A 20,468-nucleotide genomic window follows, 5' to 3' on the forward strand; every position below is an offset into this window, starting at 1 on the left:
TTTCTATCCCTTATGCAACGCTCATATTTCTAATAGGAATTTGAAGTCCAGGCAGGTTGAATAGTTTACCTGAAGTTACACAGCTAACGCGTAGGAGAGCTGGCATTCCTACGTGGGAACCCTGTTTCTGAAGTGCCATTTGGTTTGGTTTTGTTGTTGTTGTTTGAGACAGGATCTCTCTATGTAGTCCAGGGTGGCTTTGAGCTCACTGTGTAGCCCAGGCTAACGCTGAACTTCCTGCCACCCTCCTGCCTCAGCCTCCCAAGGGATTATAGGTGTGTGCACCACTATGCCTGGCCGTGATGCCTTTTCTGTTGGGCAGATCTGGCAATAATATCTCCTCCCTTATCTCTAACAAGGGACAGTCGTTCCTTGGAAGCAGCATGTGCCCCGCACATGGAGGTAGCCAGGAGGATGAGGGGTGATTCATGGCCAGGCAGGCCGGGCAGAGGCCCTGTCCTCAGACAATGTTGCGGATGTAGGCAGAGGGAGAGAGCGACCGTGACTGTAATGGAGGTAGACTGCGAGGACCATCCTAGAGAAGCCGCTCCATTTTTCAACTTTTTATTTTAAAGCTTTAAGTGACCAACTGAAAGAATAGCGCAATTCACACTGTGCCCTTCCTCTGGATCCACTAACTGTTAATGTTTCTCCAGATTTGCTTTATGTCCTCTCAGTCTGTGGGACCAGGGAGGACTGAGGCGACCTGTGGCTTGAGCTCAGGGACACGGGGAGAGGAGAGGAGCAGCAGGGAGAGGCTGGGGCCTCCCAGCGGAGGCAGGGCTTGTGCCACTCAGGAGGGAAGGCTTCAAGAGGCACTGAAAGGATGGGGGACGGAAGTCTCGAGAACAAGAAAGGCTGGGGAGAGCTGCAGGCGGGAAGCGGGTGACTGGCAGGACTGTGAATCTGTCCCGCGGAGGAGGTGGAGGAGGACAGGATGGGAGCACAGAGGGCTGGAGCAGAGGGGCGGCAGGGAGAGAGGCCAAGGCCAGCGGGTGCCGTGCGCTGCGGTCGTCACTGTGTGGTCAGCAGTGGGCAGCGGCAGCGTCACCCCAGGAACGGGAACCCCCCCCTTCCCCTGGGCCCGCCCGACTGGAAACTGGCAGAGCCTGTGATCCAAGGTTTGCCAAGGACTCCTGGCCGCTGAGGTGCACGATGCTTTGAGAGCCTCTGCCTCTGAAGATGCTGCCGAGAAGGCCAGCCTTTGTAGGAAGAGAGCAGTTTCGGTAGTGTACAAAACCACGCAGAAACACATTGATTACAGTGTTGTTTTTAAGATGGAAAGGCTAGAAATAGCCTAAAGTTGAAGAAATTGTCATTTCATATTTCACAAATTTGTTTGCTTTTTTGTTTTGGTGGGGCTAGGTTGAGCCCAGAGTCTTTGCATTGAGCTACATCCCTCCTTGGTCCTTCTTCTAATTTTTTATTTTGAGATAGGCTCTTAGTTACTAAATTACCCTGGCTGGGCTGGAACTTGACATCCACCTGCCTCAGCCTCCCAGATAACAGGTGTGCACCACCACTCCTAGCCCATTTCAAGCGTTTTTAAAGAAATGAGGAGAGGGAGAGAAAGATAGCACACACTAGCTTCAGATTTTATTGGGTGTGGAAAAAAAATCAAGCATCTTACTTTTTTCTCATTGCTGAGACAAAATATCTGACGCCCAAAGTTAAAGGAGAAAAGGTTTATCTCAGCTCACATTTTGTAGAGGTTTCAGTTCATACTTGGCTTGCTCCAAGGCAAGGTGGCACAGCAGAGGGGCAATGCAGAGGAGAAATAGTTCATGGCAGGTAGAAGACAGCAAAAGCAGCAAGCAGCAAGTGAACACAGCAGCCCTCTTTCTGTCCCTTATGTTCTTCTGTCCAGGCTACACACCTCGAGGGCAGGTAGCACTCACACTCAGGGAGGGCCTTCCCATTATCCACTCCCAGAACTATGCCAAACCACTCAGTGGACTAACTTAGTAATCACACACCCCTGATCCCAGCATCACACACTGTAGCTCCAGCCACCTCTGAACCCCCCTCCTATGACCACATGAGGGTTTGGGGGGACACCTAGATACAAGCCATAATAGCAAGATTCAGGGCTGTGTGTACTTTTTGCTGCCATTTGTGTAGAATGGAACGTGGCACATATTTGTGTAGCATATTTCTAGAAGGATACTCCAGAAGCTATTTGTTGGCTGGGGAACAGAAGAGGAAGAAAAATTTTCAGTTTACCCTTTCATGCCTTTGTGTCTTGCATCATGTTCAGGTATTATGAACTGAAAAGGTTTCAGGCGATCAGAACATCCAGCAAGTGACTTCCAGTCTGTGCTTGAGCCCTTCTTCTGAGGCGGGAGCCCCTCACTGCATGCAGCAGCTTGGTCCCTCGTTCTGTGCTGTCAAAGGCCCTGATGTGGACCCACTGCAGTCAGTGGAGGTTCCTGCCAGGAGGGCCCTCCCACCCTGCCTGGGCCAGCTGCTCTGGAGTCAGTTCACCTTGATTACATATCTGTGCCACTATGAGTCATAGCTAATCTGCCCTGGAGCCACCTGAGATAGCCCTGCAGGGCCCCAGAGAGGGTGGGGTTCCTGTGGGAGAGTCCCAGCTGGGGCTTTAGTGATGGGGAGGAGGCAGCAGCCATTAGAGGGGTGACATAGGGTGGCCTCCCTGGCCCAGGAGGAGGCGGGGTCAGCAGAGCTGCCAGGTCGGTAGCAGTATGGCGACAGTGAGATCCCTTACATGTGCCCACGTGGCACTTTGCAGTTTAAAACCTGCTCTCCTTTCAGTGCCATTGGACCCAGGCCTCAGAAGGGCACACCCTCTCACCCTCTCCACCCCCAAGCCTCTGACCTTTCCCCGGCGGCCTCTCAGGCCTTGCTGCTGCTTGGATGTCTGGTGTGGTGGCTGCAGTCTGATCCACCCTTCACGCTTGGCCCCAGGGGCACAGCCTCTTGCTTTGCCCGCTCCTTCAGTGGCCTCACATCCCCTTTTAGCCTCGTTCTCATCCTGTGTTACTCAGCTTCCTGTTGCTATGCCAAAATACTGGAGAATAAAACTTAAAGGAGAAAGGTTTATTTGGGCCCGTGATTTCAGAGGTCTCAGTTCATGGTCAGATCCCTCCCTTGCTTTGGGCCTGAGGTGAGGCAGAAACATCATGGAGGAAGATGTGGCAGATCAGAGCAGCTCACCTCATGGTGGGCAGGAAGGAGGGAAAGAGCGAATCTTTGGGGGACACTCCAGATCCATAACCCTCCTCAGTAGACACCATGCTGTCCCAGTAAGCTGGGCCCTTTGCCGTGTCCAGAGCCAGCATACACTTTCTTCTCCCATCTCTATCCCATCACAATACTCTGACAGGAGGCCTGACAGGAGCCAGCTTCCCTGGCTGCTTTGTTGGACTCTCCCCTTTTCTTCAAGGTCTTACAGTAAGTATAGTATGGATCATTCAACTTTATATCTCACCACTGTATTCTACGATAGTGAACATAAGAGCAGAAGAATAATAGAATAAATAGAATATTTATGAATAAATAGAAAAGAACCCTTTTGCTTGAGGTAAGGACACTGCCAGAGGTAGACTTCTGCATTTCCTATAGTGCCTATATATATAAAATCTTTCATAGGATGGAAGGATGGATGGATGGATGGGTGGGTGGATGGATGGACAGGTGGAAGGATAGACATATTGATGGACGGGTGGATGGATGGATGGGCAGTTAGATAGATAATCTTGCTGAATATGTAGTCAGTGTTCAATTTATGTAGCAGGTAGATAGGTAGATGGAGAGATGGATAGGAAACATCTCCAGAGGATAAATCTGATCAGAGCTCCTAACATAGCACTGTATTAGATGTCAGTCTTAGCTCTTAAGAATTAAGACTTCTGAAAGCAAGAACATGGATAAAGAGAGAAATTCATATTTAGAAAACTAATTTATGTTCTCTTAACTCACTGAATAAATATTTGTTGTGCATCCACCACAGCCTTGTACGATAGAGTGAACATGAGGCAGACTTTTCAGCCTCATGGAGCAGAGATCACAAAACAGGACAGAAAGATGACAGACTCCACCAGTGTCACTGCTGTGAGGAGAGAGATCAGGTGGAGGGTGTCGCTGATCATGACCTGGGGCAGGGCGGAGAAGGCCAAGGTTCGTGGTGGGCGTGGCAGGGACACCTGAGAGCCCACGCAGGGCCGGGGTCTGAGGGAAGGACCTGGATCACGAGGACGTGCAGAGGCAGCACAGTGAGCAGAGCCCGGGCCGAGAGTAGAGGCCGATACAGGACACATGCGTCGTGTTCTGGGGGCGGAGCAGACAGGGAGCTTGAAGAGCAGGAGTCCGGCAGAGGCGCATCTATGCGTCCGAACGTCCCATGGGGCTGGGCGGGGAAATACGGAGTATCTTATCAGAATAAAGATGAAAACACACACACTAATTTCCTAAAAGTGCTGTCTGTGTAACTGGAAGTTTCTGGAAGTCTAATCTTACACCCTCAACAGACCAGTAGGTAGTCAGCCTGTCTTGTCACCTGCGTCCCTTTCCTGGCCGGGCACTGAGCGAAGACCCCGAATCTGCTCGGTGAACAAAGTGAATTGGACACGGGACAGATGAGTGGGTGCGGGGGCCGCGCTTCCATCCTGGTCACCTGACTTAGTCGGTCTCCTGTCTCACTTCCCCATCCTATCTGCAGGCAAATGCATTCTTGCCAAAGGGAAGAACAATAATGAAATGTAAGAAACTACCTGCAGGTACTTAATAAACCCGAGAGCCAGGAGCAGAGCAGAGGAATTGCAATAGCACACTTGTGTATTCATATGTAAGGGAAGGGTGTCCTTACCTGTTGGGTTGAAGTTGTTATTTCTTGACGTGTGCCTTGTGCCTATACTTTGGAGGCTCATGTGTGACATTTACTCTTCAGTCCCACTCATTAAGAAATACACAGACTTTTTAGTTCCTCATCAGAATGATCTTTTTTTTTTGGTACCAGGGATTGAACTCAGGTCCTTGTGCTTGCGAGGCAGGCGGTGGAACCACTGAGCTAAATCCCCGGCCCTAGAATGATCTTAAAAGTGCAAAATGCAATTGTTTAAAAAGGCAAATAAATGCATTACATCAAATTATGGTTATGATTTTCAAATCCCAAATTACTAAGTCCATCAAAGGTAGGTGCATTTCTTTTCATGGAAATCCTCAGAAGAATCTTGGGAGTTAACAGTCAAGGAAATGTGTTGTGGATGGAGCTCAGTGACAGAGCACTTGCCCGGCATGTGTGGGCGCTGCATTCCATCCCCAGCACTGTCTTCCCCCCCAAATTACCAAAAAAATTAAGTTAATGCATCGATTCTAAGCTCATTGATTTGTATTTATTTTAATAAATTCTTCTACACAAATAGTGCATGACTGCGAGGTATTCCAAACCCAGTAAAATTGCTTTTCTGTGTAGGAACTACAAAGCGAGAATTGCCATTCATGTGTAACAAATGATTTTATTTAAAAATGTGAAGTATCACAAGACTGCTGCTACTTCTGGGAAAGGTCTTGGCAGATTTAGAAATCATCTGCTGAGTCAGCCCGTGACAGTGGTGTCTATGTCTGAATACACTTGGTTTAATTCGTTTTTCTAAAACAATAAAAACGTGTCATTAGAAACCAGGTAACTGAGGTTTGAAAATATCACGTGCATGTGTGTAGTGTTTATACCTCGTAGACAGATCAGTCGTTCACAGCATTCACCTGCATTTGCACCGGCGGGGCTGCTGTTGGAGCTCAGCGCTGCCTGTACCTGAGGCTGGCGTGGCCTTTCTGCAGGTGGGATCGTCCCCTTTCTCGAGGCCCTGATGCACATTGCCTCACATGCGCTTTGGACATGAACTTCCAGGAAATTCGCCCTCCCGCTTGCCAGCTGCGCATGGCGCTGGGCACGGTAGGTTTGCACATGGGCAGCTTCCTGCTTATCCGTGCCCAGGCCAAGGATTTGGGCTCCGTCTCCCGTGCCTCCCTGTGCCACCCCCACCTTCAGTTCAACCGATCAGCTTTGGAGGCAGCACACTGAGACGGTTGGATGGACGCCGTCAGGCTCCGCCGCTGTGCCTTCTTCCCCCGGGCGGGAGGAAAGCGGGCCAGCACAGTGGTGAGACCCTGCCCTTAGGTTGACATGGGCAGCGGCCAGTACACCGGGGACTCTCCCCACGAAGGGCCCTAAGGTCTCCAGCAGAGCCTGGTGCATGGACCTCTAAAGGCCGCCTCCAGGGAGGCTGGTTGGAGACGGTCCTCCCAGGAGGGTCCGTGTGTTTATCGTGCCGTGGTGCCAGTGAACATCTATTATTTCAGCAGCTCTGCCCGACAGAGGACATGTCCACCAGGGGTGACAGGGGGCTGAGTCAGGGCTGGCCGGGAACCTGGACAGCTTGGGAAATCCTCGCTGGAACACCTGCTCGTCTGCCTCTGGAGTCCTAGGTAGCTGTGTGAAGGAGCAGACAAAACCAGGCAGGGTTGAGGGCCCTTTGGCTCACAGCCGCCCGGGAAGGTCCCTGTGTGAAGACACGGGCACAGCCATGGCTGGCTCAGCAGAGGGCATGCTTGACTCGCTGACGTGAACTGGCTGTGAGCCCTGGCCAGGACGCCCGTGCAGTGTGGTAGGCAGCATCCCCATCGCCGGATACCTGCAGCTTAAAGGAGAGAGAGGGCTTTTGGCTCAGGAGTTGCCGGTCTGTGGTTGCCGGCTCCAAGGCAGACCCCATGGCGAAGCTGCTGGGTGTCGGGCATCTGGGAAGCAGAGCGGGGCAGGAGATGCACGCTCCAAAGGCTGCCCTGGGACCCTCCGCCTGCGCCCGGCTCCCGACAGCACCTGCAGTGCAGACATCTTCGGGTTTGCACCCGGTGGCCACAGCGCCCCCCTGAGCCAGGCGCCTCTCCAGGAGTCTCCTTGTCCCGCCACATTGCCAAGCTGCAGCATCCCGGTCAGTAATGACGGCAGTGGTGACGAAGGGTGTTCCTAGGAGAGGACCTGGAGCTGAGCGCTCAGTGGCGCCGTCAGGACAGTTAGAGCAGTCGTGTCCTCCCTGCCAGCTCTGGGAACCATTACTGGGCATTGGGGCCAGCACGGTCGCAGGACGGTAGAAGGCATTTCAGATACTTCCGAGAACAGTCAGAATGTGTCCTCTGTGCGCACGGATCTGCCAGCCAGCGTGCACGAAGAGGAAATACGGAGCCCAGGAACAGGTGTTAAACGAACTCAGCCACCGGGGGCTCTCTAGCACCTCCAGAAGCACTTTCTGTCTGTGGGACCCTCGAGGATAAAATGCTTTCACCCTGGGCGCTTGGTAGAGTGCGGCGTGTTCTTCGTTAGAGGCCCATGTGACTGAGTTAGTTCCTCCCGTCACTGTCACCAGGCAGCTGCGTCTTCCCTTGGCTGCTCCCCAGATCAGAGAGGTCCTGCCCCAGGCCCAGGGTGGCGTGGTCCCCCGGGGTGTTGCGATTCCCATGTCAGCAGCCCTGCCAGGCGGCCTGTCTACCTCACTGACACATCTCTCCTTGCCCAGTGGGGAGTGCAGAGGCAACAGGAGGTAGGGGCACGTGTGTTGCACATGGGAGGGGACCCAGGGGTGCAGGGCACAGGGAGGTGAGGCAGGAAGGCACGGAAAGAGCTGAGAAGCATTGTGTGTGTTCCTACTCCACACGCGGAATGTGATCCTTATGCCCTATAAACACGTATGAATAAAAAATAAAGCCTGAGGAAAATGATGTTTGCAGGCAGGTAGCACTAAATGGTGCCTGGTTGATGAATCACCCCAAAGCCCACAGGGCTTGAAGCGAATTAGAGCCAGCTTGGTAGTGAAATAAAAAAATCCAAAAGGCTTGACGCTGGGACTGCCACTTCCCCAAGGTGGCCCCTGGTGGTGTCACTGCAACACAGAGGGGTTCAGGCTCAGGGTCTGAAGGAAAGTCCAAAGCTCTGGGGCCAAATGCGACAAAGGTTAGATAACAACATCTGACAGTACGGTTTATAGAATACATAAGTATATGATTTAAAGCAACAAGTGACTGAAAATGTTGTTTAAAAAATAATACATGGGGTATGGTATGAAAGCAGAGCCAAATGTGACAGGTAGCGTACCTGGCTGTCCCCAGAGACCACCTCTCAATTACCAGGCCACCCCACTGTGGTCTGGGGGCTCTGTGGTTCAATGGCGTCTGTCGATTGCCATTCAGTATATAGAAGGAGGAGAAATTCAGCCTATGCACACCCCTCACCCTACCAGTGTTTTATGATAAACTATTCTTCGTTCTTTTGATAGTCGATGCTGAAATCTTTGATAATGTACTTGTTTCTTCTCCTTGGGATTCACGTCATTTCCTGATGCTCCGGGTTGGAGGATGTAGATATTGAAGCTATCCCTGTACCTCCTCCCTCCTGTTTCCAGTCTTACCTTTGACAGCTTTTCCCTAAAAACGTACTTCCCTGGAAGTATGTTGGTATTTACATTCTGTCCTGAAGATCTTAAAGATGGTTTCAAGGGAAAAATTGAAAGTTCTCTTCATTGGTTAATACTGAGCCCCTTCCCTGCTACCACTGTGTAGGCACCAGGAATCCAAGAAAAAAATTCATGATTTTTCAGCTGATGCTTCACAGTCATGACAGATATGGGAACAGATACTAGGTCTCAGTGCAGTAGTGTGTGAAGAAAGGTGTTGTCTAAATTTATTTATCTTATATCCCACAGCTCAGAGCTTAGTGAAACTGATTTCTCTATTTTAACTTCAATGTGTTGAAAGAACAATGACTCACCTGACCCAGTGACACTTGTCTAAGAAGATAGGTCAGACTTTGTTGATGTATGGAAGTAGATGGCCTATTTCACGATGGAGTATGGAAGCACAGTTGGTTGTAGTTACAAATTACATGGTATATATGATGTACTATGCATTCAACAGATTGGCTACGAGAGAATCGACATATTCTCCAGTTGTCCTTGTAGGTCTTTTGGGTATTTTTACATCAGTCTGTTGCTTGGGCCTGCTTTGGAGACCCTCTGTATTGTGACTTAGGAACTTTCTGTTTCTGCCTCCGTCAGATTTTCATCACCGTGAACTGTCTGAGCACAGACTTCTCCTCCCAAAAAGGGGTGAAAGGACTTCCACTGATGATTCAGATTGATACCTACAGTTACAATAACCGTAGCAATAAACCTATTCATAGGGCGTATTGCCAGATCAAGGTCTTCTGTGATAAGGTAAGTAACAACGACAGCTTGTCATAAAAATGTCTTTGCTATTAGATACTGCTTTTAATGACCGCCCCCCGCCCCGTCTCTTGTCCTGTGGTGTCAGCATAATCATCTCATTAATCACGGTGGGAATCTTTTGATCTCAATTCCTATGAGATATCGAGGGAATCATCAGTCAACTAACTTCCTTCCCAGCTTCCTTCTTTCCTTCCTTCCGACTTCCCTCTCCTCCCTCCCTCCCTCCTTTTTTAGTTAACCCTTCTTACCATTCAGACAGTGGCTGATCTGCATTGCCCTGTGTCCTGGTCAGCTCAGACTACTGTAGCAGAACATCACAGACTGGATGGCAGAAACAACAGAAATTTATCCCTCACACTTTGGGAGGCTGGGAAGTCCCAGGTCAGGTGCTGACAAGTTCGGTTCCAGGGGAGGGTCTTCTCCCTGGCTTCCCCATGCCCTCTTCTTATGGTGCCCTCCGGTGATGGAGTGTCTCTCTCATAAGGGCACTGATCACACCCTCAGGGCCCTTCCCACATGACCTCACCTAGACTCCAGGTCCTGCCTCCAAATGTCATCCCCCTGGGGGTTGGAGCTTCAGTGTAGGAATTTTGAGCAAGGACAGGAACATTAGTCCATAACTGTGCTGTAGTCTGATTCAGTGGATAACTGAAATAACAGACTTTATAACAGTTTTTTTTTTTAAAACCTTTCTTGCATTTTGTGTGCATTTTATTTATTTATTTATTTTTATTTTTTTGGTACCAGGGATCGAACTCAGGACCTTGTGCTTGCAAGGCAGGCGCCGGAACCACTGAGCTAAATCCCCGGCCCCTTTATAACAGTTTTTATTGGACGTTGATGCTATCCCAGAACATAGCCGTGTACCTTTTATTATTGTGTGGGTTGAAGGAGGCCTCGTCTGGAATTTCTGGGGATGGGGTTGCCCCTGTGGGCTCATCAGTACACCTGCACACATGGGGCATGTGCTTCCACTCTCCCCGAGTCCCGGCACCAAACCCATGCACAGGGAACAGGAGTGCCTCACAGATCCAGGTACAAACAGGGCCAGGCAGCACTGGCTACACAGCCTGAGTGGTGTCCACCTCTGTGAGGGACAGTTAGGCACGGGCGGGCGGAGATGCAGAATCTCCCAGGGAGCCGCGGGAGGGAGAGAAGCGGCCTTCTGAGGGCAGCCTGGAGCACCCGAGTGGGGACACTGCGATGGATTTTGTTCTCTGTGAAAAGTTAGAAACTGAAGATCTGCTTTGAAGTGCAAAACCTAACTCTGAGAAAAACGTTTGAGCATAGAATTGAGTTGAGGAAAAAAAAAAGTGGAAAAGGAAAGAGAAATTCAGAGTAAGAATGAGGATGGAAAGAGACACGCAGTAGGAAGATCTTAGAAAATACAGGGCTGTTGTGGCACTTTGTGAACCGACCACCAGAGGGAGCAGGAGAGCAGCTGGAGGGACTGTTCCCGCCCACTCAGCTCACTAAAACGTTAGGACCAAACCCCAAGCAAATAGTTGGATCCTCCAAAATGCCTCAGAAAAAGGAGATCAAGGTCAGCCCAACTTCCCAATGGCGAGTGAGTGCATGCCGCAAAGACGGGGCCCAGAGCAAGGAAAACAGGCCCCGTGCTTCACAGCGGAACACGTGGAAGAGAGAAGATGACCAATCGTGAAGCCCAGCATAAACCACAACTTGAAAAACTCACATGTGAAGTGCTTGGAGAATAAAATGATTTAAAAAGAGAGACGTTAGAGCTCAGGATTTAGAAATAAAAGATTAAAATATTTCAGAAGACTACACTAGATATAGCACTAAGGGAACAAATACGACGAAGTCTTGAGGAAATACAGGTTGGAAATCGAATAATTTTAAAAATCAGGAAAGATGAAGAAAGAGCTGAGAGAGAACATAATACATATAGAAGAGAGGTAAAGAAAAGCCAATCACACGTGATGGAACTCTCTGAGCAAAAGACCAAGACAGTGCAATAAAGCAAGTGCTAAAAATCATAAATTAGGAAATCTTGAAATAGAAAGTGTACCTGTTTCAGTTGGTGTGTCACATACCTGTGGGGGTTTACTCAGGAACCCTTACCAAGTAGTTAATTTATCAGGTATTTTAAAGGCAGGAAAATCTTCTTTGGGCATCTAAATAAAATAATTAATAACAAGGAAACATTTATCATCAGACTTTTCAGCGAGAACACTTTGTCAGAAGACAATGATATTGAATCAAGTAAAGCAATGTAACCACGGATTTTATATCCAAGAATAAAGAATATTTTGTATTCAACCCAATTAGAATATCTGGAATAAAGTAAGAGAATTCAAATTGCTTATGAGCTGTCCCCTTTGTATGCCTGTTAATTCTATGTTGTACATTATTTGAAAGTGATTTCTTTTAAACAAACAACAACAAAACCCCTAAAGAATCCAGCCAGTATTCCCTCTTGAGAACGCAGAAGAGAATAAACTTTAGACACTGGCTGTGAATCCCTGACACAGTCCAGGGGAGAGCCCACATATTCACCCCGAATCTAACTCTGAATGACAGGGAGAAGCGTGTTCTCACGGTGAAGGCAGCACGGCTGTTTAAAGCTGGGGGATTGGGGGGCTCCAGAGAGCTGGCCCACTGCCTGTGGGCATTGGCACGAGTCTGTGCCAGGGAGGAAGAAGAGGAGGAGACAGTCAGCAGGGCCACCAGGATGCGTCCACGTTGGCATGCCGCAGGGACAGCCCTGGGACCAGTGGGCATGCACAGAGAGAAGGATGACAGCTGGAAGCAGGAGCAGCAATGAGAGGACAGCAACACTGCACATGGCCTGGCAGCCACCACCCCTAAGTCACGACAGCCTTCAGGCCGTGACACCTCCAGCTGCTGTGGGTCACCCGGTCCTCAGAGCAGCACTGAAGTCTGAGGGACAGTGGGTCTGGCTCGTGGGCACGGAGCAGGACACGCCAGTGTACTCCGTGGTCACACGCACTGCAAGGCAGAGCCACACAGTAGGAAGCAGCGGAGCTGGACGCAAACGCAGGCTGGTTCCGAACGCATACTCTGTGTACCAATGGACAACTTGACGTACAGAATATCAGAATGGTAACAGATGCTTCGAAGCCTCAATGAGAAGTCAAGTAGCCCTTAAAAAGAAAACAATCAATTTGTGTCTTTATTTTAGCACATGAAACATTAAGAAAACAGTTTGAATCCCCTCCCAGTGGTGAACGTCTGTAATCCCAGCCACCAGGGAAGTTGTGGCTGAAGGGTCCCGAGTTTGAGCCCAGCCTGGGCAACATAGCAAGACCCCATCTCAAAATCAAACAAAGCAAAACAGAACAAGAAAAGGAAAAGAAAGGAAACATCTTGAAATCATGTACAACATAAAATTGTCAGGTGTACAGATGGGAGAGCGTGTGAGTGATTTGAATTCTCTTTGGTCCAGATATTCCAAGGAAGATGGTAGAATTCAACTCCCAGGGATTTACTCCATGAGTAAAGTTAGGGGTAAGGAAAACGAGAAGGAAGGTTGGCAGAGAGGGATTAGAAACCCCGTTATGTTGGCAGTTGGAATTGAAAGGGGAAAGAGAAGGCTTCAAGGATGCTCATATAACTCTCTTACTCTATAGTATTGGTGCACCAAAGAAAATAAGACAGCCCCAAACTAGCAGAATGAATGGAGAGTCGTGGTACATTGCTGTTACCCTATGCCCTAGGATAATGGGGATTGTAAGAAGCTAAATGTATAAATAAAATGATGAGTGCACCTTTTGTTTGAAGACATTTTTGCTTTTGCTTTGTGGTGCTGGGGACTGAACCTCATAGAAGTTGCCAAGCATTCTAACCAAGCCACCCCCCCAGTGCTCTGCCAATTCTTTCTATGAATGTTCTTTCATAGTTCTTTTTACCTCTTGTCTTAGTTAATTTTCTTGTTGCTGAGGCAAAATATCCAACACCCAAAGTTAAAGGAGGAAAGGTTTATTTAGCTCACAGTTTGTAGAGGTTTCAGTCCATAATTGGCTGGCTCCCAGGCCTGGCGCATGACAGACAAGCATCGCAGAGGAGAAACAGCTCATGGCAGGCAGAAGGCAGCAAAACAAGCAAGGGACAAGACAAGCCTCTTTCTGTCCCTTATAGTGTATCCAGGCTATGGGGGTTAGTGTGGTGCCACACCAATCAGTGAACTGATTTAGGAATCACCCACTCTTCATCCTAGCACCCTTAGTACTAGCATGGCAGGATGAATCAGTCACACACTCTAGATCCAGCCACCTCTGGAACAAGCCCCACCTATGACACATGAAGCTTTCGGGGGGACATCTAGACACAGCCATAACACCTCTAAAAGAGAGAGAATGAGAAAGGATTTTGTGGGTTTCCCCAGAGCATTGCTTCCTGAAGTCATGCTAAGAGGGTGATCTACAGTAGTTGGGGAACCACCTACTTATGTGGGCATGTTTGTAAATATGAATAAAACCCAGGAAGAGCCATTAACATATTCTTTGCCAGTCAGAAAATAGGTAACATTTCTAATAGTTCCTATTGTAAATGTCAGTCTATTAAATATCACCACTAAGTAGGAGAAAATGGTTGGAGACCACTGGGCAAATGATTGGCATTTATTTCAAGTACATAGTGGGTACCTACAAACCCTAATGTTAAGGAGTAGATGGGGGCAGGAAACTCGCATGGGAGGAAATCTTGTGGACTGTGTATGTGGATGAACTGAATCGCTCTCTCTCTAATAAAGTAGATACAGTCTTTTGCTATAATTTGTCATTTGCAGCTCTAATTTGCAAGTTCGGGCAAAATTCACTTGCAGGGGATTAAAAACCCAAATACAAGTTTTATTTTTGCAGTTTTACAATAATGTATAAATGTAAATGCTTGTTGAACAAAGAGTAGAGATATTCCATTTTAAAATTGTAAGTTTCCCAGTTGCAGGCTAGTGTCCTAAACAGATGGAATTCTGCAGTATTTTGGGTTCTCCAGTCTGATTCCTGGTGTATATACCTGTGAACCTGCAGGTGAAAATACAGGCGTTCTCTAACTTTTTTGATATTCTGAGGCTGCTTTGAAATGCCTATGCTTATGCATTTAAAAAACCCAGGATCAGGCCGGGGATTTAGCTCAGTGGTTTCGCAGCCTGCTGCAGGAGCACAAGGATCCAAGTTTGATCCCCAGTACTAAAAAACAAACAAACAAACAAAAACCCAGGATCTATTTAACCATGTAGATAAATACCTGTGTGTAATATCTTGATCTCTATATTTGATTGCTTCCATGGTCTTCCATGAAAAATAAGAATTTTGTATGTCTGCGAACAGTAACTATAGCTTGCATAGAACTTTAAATAAAATTAGAATTCGTAAAATAAAAATTTAAATGTTAGATAAAAGGCAAAGATTGCTACCACCCCTCGTGTTGGCAAAAGTGATCACAGTATATAGCAGGAACTCCTTCTGAGACAGGGTCTTGCTATGTAGCTCAGGCTGACCTTGAACTCACTGTGTAGCCCAAGCTGACCTTGAACTCATGGCAAGCCTCCTGCCTTGGCCTCCCAAGTGCTGGGATTACAGGGGTGCACCACATCCTCCCCACCTGTAGCAGGAACTTGAGGTATATTTTTCAGATTTAGTACTCCATAGTGAATGAAAATTGGGACAAGGGAGATTATTGTCCAGTGATAACTTTGGTCTTTATAGCAAACTAGATCTTCTGGAACTTTTTTTTTTCATAAGAGTACGAGTAATATTGTTTAGAAGCTTTAGGTCACAAGTAACCCTAAGAAGGAAAGGAATTCTTGGGAGGTCTTGATTGAGGGAGATTTCTCCATCTTAGCAGAATGTACTAAGGCGTCCCTGAGTCGCTGTGAAGTCGAAAGCTTTATTTTAGAACCTCCTTTAGACCTGCGTTTCTCCCAAATGCAGATACTATCTGAATTGTTTCACTGATATCTGGGCTTTCTAGACAGCAAATTCCTCACACAGAAGTGGCACCAGGCTGCGCCCAGCGGAGACCTGCTCTGGGTTTTACATTACTGCCTGAAAAATAATAAGCAAGTGGCTTTATTTCCTAAAAATCTGCCTGGAACATACATAAATCTTGCAGTAGATTAACTCCTTATGAATTCCTCACAGAAATAGTACAGTTGCTTGACCAACCTTGAAGTATCTGCCTAAATAGAAAATAAAGACCCAGACTGCTACTTGTAGTAATTGCTGAAGTGTGCGGAGCTCCCAACGGATCCGTATGAACTCAAGCCCCCCTCACACGAATGTTAGCTCCCCTTCAGTGTCATCCAAATGCAGACACTACACAATTACACCTGAAAGAGGCTTCCCAAGCAGGTATTTCTGTATTTTATCTCCATCTTGCCATGAATTTCCGTGATCTGTATCAATAACTTAAAACTTTAAGTGAAGCACTGTAAATTAATTACTTCCTTTGGCAGTAAGTAAAACAGTTACTTCCTTTGGTAGTTTTTGGATATAAAAATGCATGTTTGCTGGGCCTGGTGTCACATGCCCTGTAATTACAGCACTCTGGGAGGCTGAGACAGGAACATTGCAAGTTTGAGCCCAAGCCGAACAACTCAGCAGTTTACCAAGATAGTGTCTCAAAATAAAAATTAAAAGGGCCGAGGTTGTAGCTTAGTGTGACAGCCCTGGGTTCCAGCCCCTGTACTGCAAAAACGAAAACAAAAATAAAACATATTTAAGTTATCTGTCTAGCCTATCTTACCCACTAGAAAATACCTGGCACAGAATAAGTGCCAGGTAAGCAAGGTAAGCATTAGCTGTTACAGTGGACCCTCGAGTTACAACTGGGCTGACATACCAACAACTTGGGTTACAAACAGAATTTTAGTTTTAACTTCCAACCAAAGTCTTGAGTTATGACCCAAATACTGGCCGCTTGTTCTTCCAGACAGTCTCAGATACAGATTTAACCCTTACAGAGTTCTGAGAGGAACATGACAACATCCTCTCCTGAGTGGGGTTAACTGAGAGATCCTGGGCCAGTGTCTCTCTAAGGAAACTGAGATCTTCCTGTGTACAGGACAGAGACTTTGAAGACTGTGTAGAGGAGCCTGAGCCTTCACTGACCAGCTTGAGTTACAACCAGCCCTCAGGAACAAATTGAGTTCATAAGACAAGGGTCCACTGTATCATAAATTCTCTGAGAATTAGCTCCAAAGGCATGTCCTTGACCATGGCTCTGCTGTCTCAAACCCCACTGTGTCGTGCCCCATCTGGCTAAAGCTGGGAATCTGCCTTTTTAAAGGAGCCAATGTGATCACCCAAAAGTACGCCTCACTCTAATTCAGACCACCAGTGTGTGTTTTCTGTGTACCACCTGCCTCCTGGCCCTTGCCCCTTTACCATTAGTATGTTAGTTCTTAAATTCGAATCATTATACAGTTAGAATTTGACACTTCATATGTTACTTTATTGCAAGTATTTTCTCCAATCCCTTTTGCACTTTAGTTTGGGTTGTTGTTGTTTTGTTCTGTTCTTTTGCATGCATAAGGTTAACTTTTTACATTGGCAGATCTCCCTTCTGTAGGTGATGTTTGGGGGGCAGTTTCCGAAGGCATGGGGGGTGCCGGCCACCCAGGCTTCCCTGCCCCTTAAATCTGCTACTCAGGGCAAGCTAGGAACAAGCTGAGCTTAGGGAAGGAGCAGCTGTCACCTGCCCAGGGCTGCATGAGTCCCTGCAGCAGGCATGGAGAGAGAACCCAGAGCACTGCGTTGGAGCCGTGTTTCTGGGTGTGAAAAAGGAAAGTGAGTTGGCAATTGACTAAAAAGAAAGCTGACCAGGGCCTTGGCGTGGGCCATGAAGGAAACAGCTGTAAGGTGACAGTTAGGTGAGCAGGAGTACTTGGCCATGTGGCCAGAAGAGATCATGGAAAGTCAGATCACCAAGGAGAGAGGCACAAGAAAGAAGTGAACAGACGATGCCTTTTCCTGTCTGATCCACCAAGCCCCATCCCAGAGAACGCCTGAAAATACCACCGATGCAGACGCCCAAGGCACGTGCATGTGCAGAGCGGCCCATCTGTCCGTGGGATCGCTGGCCAAGGGAGGGGTGGAGGGGTGGGCGCCCTCCGTATCTCGCCCACTTTGATTATTCTTTCACGTTCGTACAAGCAAGGGAAAATGTTACAGGGAGGCACATGCGGCTGTGAAGCCCTCTCCCTGCCAGCGAGTGAACTGAGGGCCAGTGCTTCATCCTGGGCCATTTTATGATGATCACTAAAGTTTCCTAAGGGTCTCAGCAGGTTAGAGATCGGGGCCCGGGCTTTCTGTATGGCTTCAAAACTAAAGTTCTCTAAGTAGGCAAGAGAGCAAAAAAGGAAGAAATTCGGACACCATGGACTCAACTCGCTCCCAGGTCAGAAGGGCTCACCCAGTGCCCTCAGCTTTCAGAACCGAAGGCTGAGCACCAGCGGGGCTTCTGACCCCGAGATTCGTGTGTGGCAGGACTCCTCCATGCTCCCATAACCTGGCCAGCATGGTCTGTGTTTGTTTTCCCCGACAGGGCGCGGAAAGGAAAATCCGAGATGAAGAGAGGAAGCAGAACAGGAAGAAAGGGAAGGGCCAGGCCCCTCAGACCCCAAGTAACAACTGTGAGTTTGCCCGAGGCTGACTGCTAATGGGGAGCCCTGGGGGGGCCGGTGCCTGGGGCAGGTGGAAAGCATGGGGGGGACACAAGCACACAGGCCAGGGTGACGGGGTGACAGTCCCTGTGAGAGCAAAGAATCACACAAGCTTGGCGAGGGCGGGTAGGTGGGATTTTTGCAGTATGGAGACCAGAGTCCTCCTGGGACAGACCAGGAGCAAGGACACACGGCTATGCCAGGTGTGAGCAGCCCGTGGAGCAGGCCCAGGCTCCCTGTTCCCTGAGGGCCGGGGGATTCTAAAGTGCACTCGTGGCTGTGGTATTTGGGGGCTTTGTAGGAGAGTCCCGCGTGTTCTCTGAGACAGGCTGACAGGTGTGAGTTCTCAGTCATGCGTAACCCTGTCGTTTATGGGTTTTGTGGTCGCGTCCAGCCTCTGACGGGAAGTTGGCCGCCATGCCTTTACAGAAGAAGAGTGACATCACCTACTTCAAGACCATGCCCGACCTGCACTCTCAACCCGTGCTCTTCATACCCGACGTCCACTTTGCAAACCTGCAGAGGACCGGACAGGTACAGCCTCCCCGAGACTCCCCCACTGGGCTCCTGGGGGCAGAGCCTGGAGACAGTAAAACCCACTGTCCCTTCACTAGAGGAAGGGATGTCTCAGGAGAGGACAGTGTCAATGAAAGAAGAGGAAATCAGGGTCGATTTTCTGTAAGCGTCAGGGTTCCTTGGCCATGTTCTTCCAGATGCACTGGGTGCACAAGCACGCCACCTAACGGTGGGAAATACAGCTCCACTTGTGGCTTCACAGAGTTGCAGTAGGGGAAGAAGTCTTTATTCAGATCCCACCAGCAGTTTTCCCCTTAGAAAATTACAAGTTTCCAATGAATGGTTAAATCATTTCTTATCTAAAGACAAATGAGGTTGTAGACAGTTTCTCCCTTTAGAAAACAAAACAAGCAACTCCTGTCTTCTAGGTGTATCTACATGTGAAATGAAAAAGCTAATATTAAACTAACAAACTCCAGTAACTAGCCCACTATGGTAGCTCAGGTTATTAGAATATCTGGTAGCACCTAAAGTTTTAATTATGAAAGTACAAAGCTGGAAATGAATCTTTGGAAGGAGACTTGCCTGTCGGTATCATGCGCTGGGCTCCTGGCGCTGGCCAACTCTGGAGCTCACAATCTTCACCTTTCTGTGGCTGCATAGTTTCGAAGCAGCTTGGTCACTGTCCCCCTGGCCACTGGGATGGTGGAGTCCTGCTGCGGGAGGGGAGTTGAGGAGCCAGCACTGCCCTGCACTCCTGGCAGCTGAGGACCAAGCAGCTGTGCCAAGAGCTCTCTGTGACTCCCGAAGCTGTCTGGCTCACCAAGCTGAAGGCCAGGTGTTAAAGGCTGCCTTTCCTGGGAAGCAGCCACCAGGGAGATGGCCCAAGGCAGGAGGCAGAATCATAGCCAGAGCTGAGCTCAGGACAGGGATTGCTGGCTTTGCGTGCAAGATAAGAGCTCACAGTGGCCAACACAGTGGGCCCCGAGATGGACTGGCTTGTCTGAAGGGGGACAAGGCCCTCAGTAGCCGGGTGGCTGTGAGTCCTGCTCTGCCCAGCTGTGGGACCGGTGGCCCTAGCACTCTCCCAGCCAGGAGCCCCCCAAGCCACACCGAGGGACCCCCCCCCCAATCCACATGTGGACAGGCGATTGTTGAGGACTCATAGGTGGAGTGAATCCACTGTGCAGGCACTGTGGGGCCCTTTAGTCGCTGTCGGCAGCTTGTATCTGGGTGTCTGTGCCTCAGGAATGTACTTTGCAGCCTCCTGGACCTGGGGATCCTCTCCCCTCACCTCAGGAAGGGCCCCTCAAACAGAGCTTTGTCCATAGCCCCAGCTCCCGGGTGTTCTTGGAAGGATTTGGACTTGCACAGTAGACACTCTGAAGTGTTTCCAGGAATCTGCATTTGTAGGTTTCTAGGTAATTTTAGGCAGTCTAAGACAGGCAGGGGAGAAGCAGCAGGCCATTATGGGAGAGGAGAAGAAATGCCTATGCAGTGGCCGGGACATCGGGGTCAGCCCGTTGGGAGGGCAGGGAAACACGAGAAGCCGCTTGCATGTTGGGATCACCTGGGCAGGGCGTCAGCCAGGGTGGAAGTGTGACGCTGCATTTAAAGGGGCCACGAAACAAGCCCAGCAGAGACTTTGGTGAAACAGTCCAATGTTTGGCCAGCGGTGCAGCCCAGCCCCATATTCCTGAGGGCCACTCCGTGTGCTTCTAAGAGGACAGCCCCATTTCTAGTACAGCCTAGGGGTGGAAAAACAAAACTCCATTGTTTTCTGTCTAAGAAGAAGCAAAGCATACAGCACCACAATGGTCCTTAAGGAAGACGGAAGGGAAAAGTTCCTAGAGAAATCTGGCTGTAACTAGAGTGACGCATCACAGAGTTCCAGGTAGCCAGGACCAGTGAGCAGCAGGGCTGGGCTTGGTGGCATCCCAGCAGCTGTCGAGAGCCTTCAGGAACATCCATAGGGAGGGTGCGGTCAGGTCCAAAAGGCCAGGGAGAGACCCAGGGGTCAGGATGGGAGGCTGCTTTTAAAGGGAATATGTGAATGTTTAGACACGAGT

General features: G+C 49.0%; 1 protein-coding gene across 6 annotated transcripts in view; it reads left to right on the forward strand.

The window, feature by feature from the left end:
* The window catches only part of Grhl2 (grainyhead like transcription factor 2), a 136,404-nt gene that overhangs the window by 87,589 nt on the left and 28,347 nt on the right, over positions 1-20,468 (forward strand). For 5 of the 6 annotated variants that reach the window (XM_004850226.3, XM_004850227.3, XM_021262739.2 and 2 more), the window contains exons 9-11: positions 9,066-9,224; positions 17,766-17,853; positions 18,278-18,417. In XM_004850226.3, the coding sequence (XP_004850283.3) occupies positions 9,066-9,224; positions 17,766-17,853; positions 18,278-18,417 (387 nt within the window). The remainder of the gene's footprint in view (positions 1-9,065; positions 9,225-17,765; positions 17,854-18,277; positions 18,418-20,468) is intronic. The other variant, XM_087190752.1, reaches the window with a different exon arrangement.

This window comes from Heterocephalus glaber, unplaced genomic scaffold (genome assembly GCF_053883595.1).
Source record: "Heterocephalus glaber isolate CG9 unplaced genomic scaffold, H.glaber_assembly_v1.0 deba00001556, whole genome shotgun sequence".
In the NCBI taxonomy this organism is placed as follows: domain Eukaryota; kingdom Metazoa; phylum Chordata; class Mammalia; order Rodentia; family Bathyergidae; genus Heterocephalus; species Heterocephalus glaber.